Source organism: Salmo trutta, chromosome 40, assembly GCF_901001165.1.
Source record: "Salmo trutta chromosome 40, fSalTru1.1, whole genome shotgun sequence".
Taxonomy (NCBI): Eukaryota; Metazoa; Chordata; class Actinopteri; order Salmoniformes; family Salmonidae; genus Salmo; species Salmo trutta.
In genome coordinates this window covers 23,592,508-23,605,926 of record NC_042996.1, presented here as the reverse complement: position 1 = coordinate 23,605,926, position 13,419 = coordinate 23,592,508, and the positions used below count along the sequence as shown (strand labels likewise).

The 13,419-nt window shown below is 41.4% G+C and overlaps 1 protein-coding gene across 2 annotated transcripts in view; it reads right to left on the bottom strand.

The window, feature by feature from the left end:
* The window catches only part of LOC115180230 (chemokine-like protein TAFA-5), a 165,663-nt gene extending 152,527 nt beyond the window's left edge, over window positions 1-13,136 (bottom strand). For both annotated transcript variants that reach the window (XM_029742152.1, XM_029742155.1), the window contains exon 1: window positions 12,380-13,136. In XM_029742152.1, the coding sequence (XP_029598012.1) occupies window positions 12,380-12,491 (112 nt within the window). In that variant the 5' untranslated portion in view covers window positions 12,492-13,136. The remainder of the gene's footprint in view (window positions 1-12,379) is intronic.
* Between the last annotated feature and the right edge of the window lie 283 nt (window positions 13,137-13,419).

Here is a 13,419-nt window from a genome sequence, read left to right as displayed (position 1 = left end):
GGGACAGGGTTAGAGAGAGAGAGAGGGAGGGGGGACAGAGGGAGAGAGTTATGAGAGAGGAGGGAGAGAGGGGGGAAGAGAGAAAGAGGGAGTGAGAGAGAGAGGCAGAGAATGCGAGAGAGAGTGAGAGTGAGAGTGAGAGTGAGTGAGAGAGAGAGAGAGAGTGAGAGAGGGAGTGAGAGAGAGAGTGAGTGAGAGAGAGAGATTCCCTCCATCTAGAAGCTGCCAGGCTTAACCAAGCCATGTTTCACATGTAGAAAAGTATCAGCTGGAATTACACTGCTACAGCTGAATGGATACCTTCAGGCTTCATTTCCTGGTTCTCTCTTACAGAAAATGTCTTATAGGGGTGTCTTATCCCTTCCCTCTCTGTTTCTCTATCTGTTTCTCTCTCTCCTCTATCATTTCTCTTCTCTCTCTTCTCTCTCTCTGTCTTTCTTTTTCTTTTCCTTTCCTTTATTCCTCGTAATAATATCACATAACACTATATAAAGTTATCCAGAATGCGTGTGGAATGCCATTTCTTACAATACTCAACTCTGCATTCTGAAATGACATTGTCAGAACAAACAGTAAGACCTACCACAAATGACAGCATGCTGAGATTTGCATATCAATCACATCAATTGCTAAATATAAAGAAATAACCATATAGTCCAATGATTCCAGTCCAGAAATGGCCTATGATTGATGCAAGCCTAAAAAACACCTGTGGGTCCATCAGTAATCGCCGCTGTAATACAATCCGTTGAGACAAGTATCCAGGTAATGCAATTTATGGCATACTGCCAAGAGAAGACAGACTGTCCCATTTTACACAGACCTGAGAATGAGCCATACATTTCAACACATGCTCATATCTGACTATGGGTAAAGTGCTGCTGTCCGTCTACCATATAGCTAGATGTAGATGGAACATAGAAGATGGTATGTAGATGTAATTTACCATACAGTGCACTGGATTTATAGCTCTTGTGTTTCAACTCCTAAAACATGTCGCAGGTCCACAACCTGTTATAATATCTTCAGATCAACGACCCTAACATTAGCCCTGACAGTCATAACTTAACGATAATGCACTTATTAAAACTTCATAGTATAGGTCTGTTGTCGTGTTAAGCGTGTGTGGGGCTCCATGGCAGGACAGCAACAATTGATTGAATGGAGTTGACTTCAACACCATTAGGTGCCCCAGCAACATGCATCAACCAGGCACGATTCCGTATTCTGCAGATTAATTACCTCTCAGGCACAGAGATTAATGGTCCTGTCTCGTCTAATGTAATATTTGTTTCTACTTCTTGAAGTCTCCACTCCGCTAGTCTCTGTCACCATCTGACTTTTTCATTGTATTACCTCACACTTTATTCCCAAGACAGACTGTGGATCTGTGGGTCGGTGGACTGAGCATTTTCATCCATCTGCTTTTGTCTCATTGTCTAATGTGTTTTTTTTATTTTTATTTGCTGTAAGCTCTCTCTCTCTCTCTCTCCCTCTCGCTCTCTATCCACTTTGCTGGCATCTCCTCTCTGCTCCAGACGTTTGCTGTCGTGGGTCTGTGAGCTGTCTGTCTGTGACGGGGCTAGGGCCCTCCAGGAATTCAAAATGCCATTGTGGCATTTTTTTTTCAAGCGATTGCTTTTTTCAATAATAAAGAGAAGTAGCTCTAACCGTTCTCTGTGAATGGATTTACTCTCCCTCAGCAAATCAAACTTACTTTCTCTTGTTCTCTCTCCAAGTGTCCAGACAGGACCCCAGGTGTATTTGATCCTGTGTGTTTATGTTGTTATAAGTCATTGTGTAACTAAATTATCACTCTATATGTCTATCAATGATCAACTTGTAAGGTACAGTAAAGGCACTAAACCCATCAGTGTGAAATGTCAATACCCATGCATTATGCATGCTGTTTTAATGCCTATCAAAAACATATTACATTTATATCAACTCATGATGTGAGTGACATGCAGCATTTAACCAGAAATCATCTCTATAATTGATGACAGACTCACTGATGCCAGAGCTAAATACAAACACATGTAGGCTAGTTTGTTCACTCATATCATGCTTCATTACCAACATGTGTAGACCGACAGTGAAATGGTTACTTACGACGCATGTGACTAATAAAATGTGCTTCGATTCGTTATCAATTACATTTCTGAGAAAGTAAACAAACTAGCTTACATGTGTTTGATGTTACAGTCTGTTTTTCTGTATAGGTGTCAGTTACATCCGCTTCCACATTGAGAGACAGAGGCTTTCGAGAGACAACATGGTCTCAATTGAATATGTCAAAAATAGTGACATTGAACCATTATAGTCATTCATAATCCAAGCTGATATATATTAGTTAGGCTAGAACACAGCACAAGATACCAGCACTCTACCCTGTGAAACCAACTTAATGTGCCTCTTGAATGTCTCATCCCGTTAGCGGGATCATTTTCCAGCGAAAACTCCTAGCGACATTAGCATAACGAAATTCAATATTTATTTTTTTTCAAATATAGGGCTATCTCATATCGTTTTATAGATACACCTCTCTTGAATCGACCCTCGTTGTCCGATTTCAAAAAGGTTTTACAGGAAAAGCACAATATTAGATTATGTTAGAGGAGTACTTTGTAAAAATCGCATCATATGAATTTTCCAACCAAGCACACGCATCACATATAACCAAAAAAACAGCTAAATGCAGCACTAACCTTTTACAAACTTCATCAGATGACACACCTAGGACATCATGTTACACACAGCATGCAATCTTTTGTTCAATAAAGGTCATATTTCTATATAAAAACAGCATTTTACATCGGCACCTGAGGTTGACTAACTATTTTCCCATATAATGCGTCCCGGGAAACAGTGCTACAATTTTATAAATTACTATTCGAAAACGATTTTTTTAATATATATTGTCAATCTAAGATTTATAGATGAATATCTCTTGAAAACACCAGTCAAAACAGATTTTAAATTAACTTTACAGGGTAATCACACTTTGAGATCAAATGGGATGCGATACCCAGAAATTGAGCTCGAAAACCTAGCTCGGCGCCATCTTTGAACATTTGAGCACGTAACATCTGATATTGTATAATATCGCCAATAATCCCTCACCTTTAGTTGTCTTCATCAGAAATCACTTCCCGATGTCCCAGGTCCATGACAAATGTATTTTCGGTCGAAAAAGTCCATGCTTTATGTTCCATTAGCTTCCTCTTGTTAGCGCGTCCTAAGGCTGTAATCAAATGTCGATCCGTGGGCGGCAGCTGTCTAACGCAAAATGACTGTTTACGGTAAGTTAGGGTCGTTCAAACATGTCAAACGTTGTATCAAGTAATCGTCAGGGCCTATTTCAACAAGAAAGCCAATCAGATTCAAGTGGGACGATTTCATTGTGTTTCAAAAAACTTCCAAAGGTGGGGGCAGACACGGCCGCCAACGTCACAATGCTCATGGCCCTCCGACTGTGACCAATTGCCACATCGTCTCTTTCACTGAGTTTCTACCGTAGAACCCTCAAAACACTTTGTAAAGACTGGGGACATCTAGTGGAAGCACTGGAAAGTGCTCAATTATCATTTTTTTACGTTGTGATTTATAGGTAAGGCTGTGAAGTCGAGTCCACAATTCAGATTTCCACTTCCTGGTTCAATCGGTCTCGGGGTTTTGACTGCCATACGAGTTCTGTTATACTCACAGACACCATTCAAACAGTTTTAGAAAATTTAGGGTGTTTTCTATCCATATAAAATAAGTATATGCATGTCTTAGCTTCTGACTTTGATTAGTAGGCCGTTGAAAATGGGAACGATTTTTTTCCAAAATGCGCTGTGGCGCCCCCTATCCTAGGGGAACGTCAAGAGGTTTGTGAACTGCTTCCACAACTATCACACCTTTATAGGCCCTTTATAGGCCCCAAGGATCTGTTAACATGTCATCTAGTCAACAAACCTCTCTTGTGGTGACCCTACGCAGGCAGTAGGGGATGTGCAGATTTCAGAAGCTGCAGTGTCACTGCTGATCGAGTTGTGAAAACAGAGCTACAAATATCCACAATATCCATCTCTTTAAGTCATTTAACAGACAAGCTGGTAGTTTACAGTTTAACAGATTTGATTTTCTCAAAAAACACAATGTATATGTCTGCATAATTTCCAATCCCCCATCTATATATATTTTTCTTATTTTCTTAAATATCTTTTAATTCTTATTTTTTTCCCCTAACCCTACCACCCTCATGTATTTGGAGTAAACTAATGGACAACAATACTTAGGCTTCTACTTCCAGCTTATACATACTATATACATTTTGCAGACATGGTACATTTTACACTAGTTGTCTTATTTATTTATTTTTATCCTTCAGCTACCCTCAACCCCTCCCATTTGTTATGTTTGTTATTCTTTGTTTGTTGTGGTCATCTGTAAACATAAACAACCGTGGTGACAGAGATGGATTGTCACGCTGGTTTATTTCATTAAGCTATTCTCCTGGGTGTTTCCAAAATGAATTGTTGGAACAGATGGAGCCAAGGAATAACATGCATATATGTAGAAGATGGACACTGGGCTTGTAATTGAATAGCGTGTCTTTATTTGTCCTAGGTGTTACCAGGTATGAGGTATTGGAATAGCAGATTGAAAAGGCAATAATCATTGATTTTCCCATTACACAGAGAACTACATAGAATTTTGTGTTGTCTCTCTGAATTCATTTTGGTTTTACTTTTATCCTGGACCAAAGTAACAGGATCATTCCTCCTCTAGAAGACTGGATTTATAAGCAATTAGAAACAATCAATGTTCCAATATAATTGAGCTACATACAGCAATATCAAAGACATATCTGATCATGTTCATTAACTTATTTTAGGATCATCAAAGGGATAGTTTGTTAAAGATAATCGTGAAGGAATTTGATCAGACTTGGATTCCATCGGTGGTACTCTGGTAATACAGGGCAACGAAAAAGACACAGTATTTGAACCACATCCACCAATATCACGAGGCCAATAAATATCAAAGGCAAATCATAAAAGTGATCATCAGATAATGGACGTGATCAGTATCAGCAGTAGATTACTATGTCATCAGTGAGAAGCATTACTCTGTTACCACACTGCTCTGATGGATGCTCACGCATTATACCAACTAGGAATTCATCACTTAACAATATTTTATGAGTCACAAAATCTTCATCTTCTGCCAACATTTCTCTGGCCCATCTGTGATACATACATTAACGCCACAGAGCTGAGGAACTTTCTCCACATCCTATATGACACCCATGGTCACACCATTTGGTAAAGTAGCTCCATTTTCCACACGGAGATCCGATATGTTCTTTATTTCTCCTTTCTGTTGGTGAAAACTTCAACACGTTTGATAGTTATAGATGTATATAGTGGCTCAATGTCTATACCCAGAAAAATGCCCTTCATGCAATGCCAGAAATAGAATAAGATGTTCAAATGCAGGCTTGTTTACCTACTAGTACTGCTTGGATTTTGAGGGCAGGTCCTTTTCATCTTGCTGCAGAGATTTCAAACACATTGATGTCTCAGGCAAGTTTCTCAGGCTAGGTATCAGGGACTTGGGTTCTCAGATGATATCGTACTGGGTTTTCTCCATGAACGCCCTGAGGGCTGAGTCTACAGTACTGAGGCTACAGCAGGCTACAGAAGGATGTGTTCTCCATGCAGCGTTGGAAGGCCAGTACAATATTATTGATTCAGGTAGAGCAGATTGAGACATGTAGATAAACAAACAGAACAGAGAGCATTAGAAGATGCTTAGTCTAAGACAGTGGGATATCTGTGGGTGTGTGTGCTGGTGTTGGAGTGAGCCGGGTATGCAGTGTGCTGAGTGACGTGTATGCTGAGAATGTGGGTGTGAGTCAGTGGGTGTCTAAAGTGAATGGGGATGTGTGGTGGGCTGTAATGACTACTGAAGATGTGTGGGGCGGTAGTGACTCATAGTGGTGTGTTATAGGGGCTGGTGGTGCGTTCGGCCTATCTCTGACAGCAGGTGTTACATCAGGACCAGGCATGATTCATCTGCTACTGCTGGATTTGACCCTGAGGGTGGGAGGTGCAGCAGGGGAGAAGGGACAAACTGTACAGGCTTCCCTTTACCCACCTTTTCCCTCTCTGCTCTTTCTCACGATCAGCGTAAGCACCCTGAGAAACAATATGCTCCTGAGATCCTACTTATAGACAGTCTCCCACACAACACACTGAAACAGCACACACACACACAAACACACTAACACACTTTTCCCATTCAGATACATGTAGTGATAATGATCCAGCAGCATCAAAAATCCCAACCTAACCTCCCAGTACAGCTTGTTAATGGCCCAGCGTTTGTTCTACTTTGCACGTTCACACCATCTGACTGATATTCATGTTGTTAACCCCACAGAGGACACCAGTCACACATGTTCCTATGGTTCTAACTAGCACTGGGCTAACGTTATTGGCATTTAGACTTGTATCTCTATGGCCTCATCGTTAGCACTTCAACGCCAACAAGCAGAGCCAATGAATGAGTAATACTAATATCACTGGAACAAACAAACAAACGCATCTCGAGTCACATCCAGAGGAGGGAGCTACAGTGCACTGAAAAAACTGTCTCTATAACTAAATATATTTGTGTGTAATTGACTTAAAAACAAATAAATATTATCAGTGGATAAGGACATATTTTAAACTTAATCAGGACATCCATGGGAATGAACTAACTCCAGTCTTTGACATGCTGTTGGTGAATTAAGCTGAAGTGTCATCTCTAGTATGCAGCCTTGTGTGTGTGTCTCTCTCTCTCACACACACACACACACACACAGACACATGCACACACTCCCTCACTCTCTCCTCCCTCTCTAACCTTCTCTCTCTTTCTCGCTCTCTCCTGCTCTCTCTATCTTTTTCCTGTTCTCTCTCTCCTGCTCTCTCTTTCTTGCTCTCTCTCTCTCTCTCTCTCTCTTTCTCTCTCACTCTCAGCTGTGTCTGTGCAGATCTCACAGTGAGATGCTAATTTTGAGAGACAGTTACCATATGAGTCACAGTCATAATCACAGCCCTTCCATTTATTTCCTCTCAGCCACTTACGGTCACACTCGTGAGCAAATAGGTGTCACTCGGAGCATGCACTGGTGTGTGTGTGTGTGTTTATGGTCAATAATATACAAAGTCAGATGACATTGCTCTGTAATATATGCTAATTACAACATAGACTAGATTCTCTTTAGCCCAATATACTGTAGGACACCTCGCATGGATGTCCTAGATGGCTACAATGATGAGCCTGGAAAATAATTGTCTAATTGTTTTAGGGGGTAATTGTTTCCAAAACTCCTGTTACTGAAAGCATATCTATAATCTGTAACTCCTTGTCCGTCCATCCGGAATGTATAATGTGTGCATATCTGTGTAGGAACCGACTGAGACAAACTTTCTCCAAACCGGCACCTATAACTCTGCTGTGTTATAGGTCCGACTTTGGATTTTTGGGGGGAGGCTCAGATGGTTTCTATACAGATAGCCACACATTATACAATCGGGATTATACACGGAGTTACGGTTTATAGATATGCCTTCAGTAACAGGATTTTCAGAAACAAGTACCGCCTTAAAACATTTTTGACAGTTATTTTCCAAGCTATATATGGCTAGATTGTCCTTATTTTAATGCTGCCATTTCCTGACAAACATTATCTGAAGACTGGGCGATATGGCCAAAATATCATATCATTATATGTAACATTCTTTACAGTGTGACGGTATTTGACGGTATTTTATGTTTTTGAATAGTAAAAGTTCTAAATATGCTTCATGACTAGTTCATGACCCTAGGGTGGCCACACAAATTAAAAGTGATTTCAATGAGGTTTTCTCCATTCTGATTGTTTTATTTTGTTCAGTCCAACTCCAACAACAACATTTTCATGAATTCCATCATTTCCTGCACTCATTTGTTAGCATTTCCACACTGTGCCACCGTGTCACGTCCTGACCAGTAAAAGGGGTTATTTGTTATTGTAGTTTGGTCAGGGTGTGGCAGGGGGTGTTTGTTTTATGTTTTTAGTTTATGTGTCGGGGGGCTAGGGTCAGTCTGTTACATCTGGAGTATTCTCTTGTCTTATCCGGTGTCCTGTGTGAATGTAAATATGCTCTCTCTAATTCTCTCTTTCTCTCTTTCTTTCTTTCTCTCGGAGGACCTGAGCCCTAGGACCATGCCTCAGGACTACCTGGCATGATGACTCCTTGCTGTCCCCAGTCCACCTGGCCATGCTGCTGCTCCAGTTTCAACTGTTCTGCCTGCGGCTACGGAACCCTGACCTGTTCACCGGACGTGCTTGTTGCACCCTCGACAATTACTATGATTATTATTATTTGACCATGCTGGTCATTTACGAACATTTTAACATCTTGACCATGTTCTGTTATAATATCCACCCGGCACAGCCAGAAGAGGACTGGCCACCCCTCATAGCCTGGTTCCTCTCTAGGTTTCTTCCTAGGTTTTTGGCCTTTCTCAGGAGTTTTTCCTAGGGAGTTTTTCCCAGCCACCGTGCTTCTTTCACATGCATTGCTTGCTGTTTGGGGTTTTAGGCTGGGTTTCTGTACAGCACTTTGAGATTTCAGCTGATGTACGAAGGGCTATATAAATAAATTTGATTTGATTTTGATTTGATTTGATTTGTTTTGTGTGGTTCGGGTTTTTTGGTATATGTTCTACATTTTCTATTTCTATGTGTTTATCTAGTTTTCTATTTCTATGTTGGGGTTTTGGTAGGCCCTCCAATTAGAGGCAGCTGGTTGTCGTTGCCTCTAATCGGAGGCCATATTTAGTTGGGGTTTGTTTCACTTGTGTTTTGGTGTGTGGTTGTTTCCTGTATAGTCTGTGCACCTTACGGGACTGTTTTCGTCATTTGTTTTGTTTAAGTGTTTTTCCTTCAATAAAGAAGAAGATGATCAATATACCCGCTGCATTTTGGTCCACTCCTTACGACGCCCGTGACACACCGTGCATGATATGGGCAAAATATCTAGGCCTAATTAAAGGGTGAACTGTTGTAATCATGGAAATAGAATGCTTATTCTAGCACTATAGCTGGAATATACACTAAGTGTCCCAAAAATTTGGACACCTTCCTAATATTGAGTTGCACCCCCTTTGCCCTCCGAACAGCCTGAATTCGTCAGGGCATGGACTCTGCAAGGTGTCAAAAGCATTCCACAGAGATGCTGGCACTTGTTGACTACAATGCTTCCCACAGTTGTGTCAAGCTGACTAGATGTCCTTTGGGTGGGGCACCATTCTTGATACACACAGGAAACTGTTGAGCGTGAAAAACCCAGCAGCATTGCAGTTCTTGACAAACTCAAGCCGGTGCACCAGGCACCTACTACCAGGCACGTACATATTTTGTCTTGCCCATTCACCCTCTGAATGGTACACATACACAATCCATGTCTCAATTGTCTCCAGGCTTAAAAATCCTTCTTTAACGTGTATCCTCACCTTCATCTACATTGATTGAAGTAGATGTAATAGGTTACATCAATAAGGGATCATAGCTTTCACCTGGATTCACCTGGTCAGTATATGTCATGGAAATAGCAGGTGTCCCTAATGGTTTGTACACTCAGTGTAGTGGGCAGCACTTTGAATATATTGTTATTTGACATGACAATGAATGAAAAAGCCAGGGAGGAACTATTGTGAAAGAGTAGGAACCAAAGTGTTGGTCAGTGTTTCCCAGAGGACCCTAATTAGATGTTAGATTACATGTTTTCTCTTATTTCATGTAGCTAGCGCAAGCTAACATATTTATGCTTTGTCTATTCCTCTCTGATTTAGAAGATACCATTGCACAAACAACATGCTGATCTTTGCCTACACCAGAACTGGTATCAGGCTGTATGAGCTAGCTATGTTTGCTTTGACTATTTGTACATTTAGCAAGCTAGCTAGCTAGCTTACTTACATTAGCGGCTAACATTTATTTTACCCACAACTTGCTAAGAAAAGACAAACTAGCTGTTTGCAGACACTAAGATACACAATAGTGTAATAGTGTAAATATAGAACACTTGTGGATTTATATTAAGAACCAAAGTGGAAATCAACTTTGTTGTTAACATCTTGTTGCATCTGACTATGCATACAGTGTGACGGCATGGCAAGTGCTCGTGACTCCCTGGTTGTTTGGTTGAGCAACAACTTGAGTGACGGGGCAGAGCTTGGTGTGGGAAGCGTATGGGGAAGCGACTTGCAGGAGGAAAGAGAGAGAGAGACGACTCGAGTAGCAATATGGCGTATCACATTTAACAAACCAATCACTGAAATATCGTTATAGAAGGTAAAGTAAAAACTCAGAACGGTCCGTGCATCACTACTGGTAAAATACAGTACACCGCCCAGCCCTAGTCCAAACCCTCTCATCCAGCTGATGTAATCACACACAGGCTGTACTTTCATCTCATACCCAGCATAACAATTATGGATCAGCTCTGGCTATGTTTCTGTTCTGTGACTCACAGAAGAGAAGCATGCCATCTGTTGGTCAGCCAGTCCAGTCAGGTTCTGAGATTCATGTCAGAGACCACAAGTAGGTCAGGGCACTGCTTCAGAAGCCATTTTGGATAGGGGGAAGAGTGCAGGAGAGACAGGTCAAGGTAGACAGGAGAGTACAGTAGAGGCAGCCTAGGACGAGAGAGACAGGACTGGACAGGAAACGGGTAAGGACAGACAAGAGGGACAAGGAAAGGGACAGCGGAAGGAGTCAGACCATGGTAGAAAAGACAAGCCAGGAGGGAAGAAATGTACAAAAACAGGTAGGTCAGGACAAAAGGGAAGAGACAGAGAGGAGAAAGTGAGGCAAAGAAGAAATCATCAAGGAAAGGGACACAGGAAACAAGTGTAAAATCAAGTTAGAGACAAACAGCTGTTTAACAGTAGGGTGGATCAGTACGGCTCTGTAGACTGCTGACCAGAGCAAACAGACGACAACATTGCAGAAGAGAACCTCCCTCTACATTTTTTTTTCATCTCATCAATACCAGAATATGTGGGGAATCTAGTTTCAGGCTTTTCTTTTACAACTGCTACGTTAGGTTTCCACCAAGGAAGGGTTGCTACGCACACACTTAAACACACAGACACACACTGATCTGAAACATCCAGAGAAACACTGGCCACTGATTAAACAGCCACAGTCTCTATATGATCGAAACACACAGGCCGTTTATTCTCAACACAAAAGAGAAGAAAATGAAAAACAGATTCAATTCCCTCCTCGACTTTTGCTGCAGCCTATAATGAACCTAAGACCCTGGAAGAGGAGAGGAAATTAGTCCCATGTAGCTCAGTTGGTAGAGCATGGCTCTCGGAATGCCAGGGTTGTTGGTGAAGTGCAATGGGGGCCCAGGAGGGAAATGTATGCATTCACTACTGTAAATCGCTCTGGATAAGAAGCTCTGCTAAATTACAAGAATGTTCAATGAAATTCTAGCGAAAAGGAGGGATCTGTTTTTATAGTAAATGTGCCCCTAGACAACGGAATTATTATGTTAGTCATTAGCTTAAGTGCTAATAAAATAGCTTAGCTTGTAATACGCTTATCGTGGTTAATGCACAACGAATGCCTCCTTTCCCATACATTTTCACACAGTGCCAGCTGGAGATCACTCTCAACTGAATAATACTGGCATGGCATGCTATCCTTTCATGGTCAGAATACACAGATGAGTTAGGGCCGGCCAAGAATGTCTCTCTCTCTTAGATTACATTTTATCTCAATGAGACTAACCTGGGTGGGCTAAATAAAGATGAGATAAAATAAATTATTTTTCATTCATGGTATTTTCTACATTTAATGATGATGATGATGAAGCTTCCACCTAGTGAGTCTATCACAGTCCAGTGCAATCCAACTGCAACCAGGTGAAATACGGCAATGATCTAATAGCACAAACAGTGGCTGATGCACGATTGTCCTTTCCACAGGATGATGGTAATGAAGTAACATCCAACAGAGTGAGTGTGCTCCTCTTATTATTAACTGTGTCCGTATAAGGACATTATTTGTTGCCTGTGTGTGTGTGTGTGTGTGTGTGTGTGTGTGTGTGTGTGTGTGCGCGCGCGCGCGCAATTGTGCATACGTGCGTTTGAAACGATATTAGTTCGACTGCAATGACAAAACCAATAACCCTTGAAGTGATTTCCGATATTGCTGTCGCATAATTTTAATGTCAAAGCAGTAGACAGTGACACCACGGTCACCCTACAGTCTACCGCAGCAGCACTTTATCAATATGAACCAATATGACCAGGGAAAACGAGCCAGAGCTAGACTTACCGCAGTAGATGATTAAGATGCTGGTCAACAGTATCATAACCCAGAAAGTTGAAGACATCCTTGGCCAGGGGCTGGCATCCTTACGTTTAGTCAACCTTAAAGCTGGAGCCATTGAACAGAGCGATACCCTCTCACAAAAATAAAAAGTAATTTCACCAGCCAGGTCTTCCTCTCACGAAGCGCCTCTCTCCACGTGTAATCCTTGGAAAAAACATGTTGAGAACGAACCTCTCATTGCAAAACCTCTCATATGGATATGCAGCCGGTGCGTAAAAATGGTAGCATCTTCTTGGGGTTCACAGTTGACGAAAAAAGGTGTCTTGGAACGCTTGGGAACTCGCATGTGACGCAATTAAATGTTTCGTATTCCAAAAATAACCCACTTCTTAGTGATATTTGCAGAAGTAATAGGTTAGTTCAGGAGAATCAGGAGAATAGGTTTGACATCCTGAAATCGCAGTGTGATCTCCAAAAATGATTGCTATAAAGGACTGAAAGATGCAATCACGTGTACCGCAACGTCGTAAAGCTCCTCTAATTCAACTGTGGTAGAGGATGTGTGAATCGTTTAGGCTCCCATGTAAAGAAAAACACTGGAAATATGTAGTTCGTCAACAATGTCCTTTTAAATCTGATAAATAATAGCATATGGGATCTACCCTGGAAAGAAAGTCCTTGGAGATCACAAGTCACTATCGACTGTCCTCAAACCCAAACTTGTAGATGACCACCATCATGCGCACCGTTATTCCATACTGGTAGAATAAAACGGAGGATGGAGAGAGAAATAACGAGAGAGAGAGTGTGAGAGAAGTAGAGAGTGAGCGCAGAATGCGTTGTAAATTCCCTCCAAATGATTTTGAGACTAGAATGTGCATTATATAGCTGGAATAAAATAATGTTCCGAAAAATAAAACTACATCTGAAATCTATCCCCAATAAACATCTAATAATGTGGTTATTGGTGTATGTACAGGACATACAGCAAGCAGCCCTCCCTCAACTCACATACTGGGATGCTCACAGGTGGCGTGTGTATG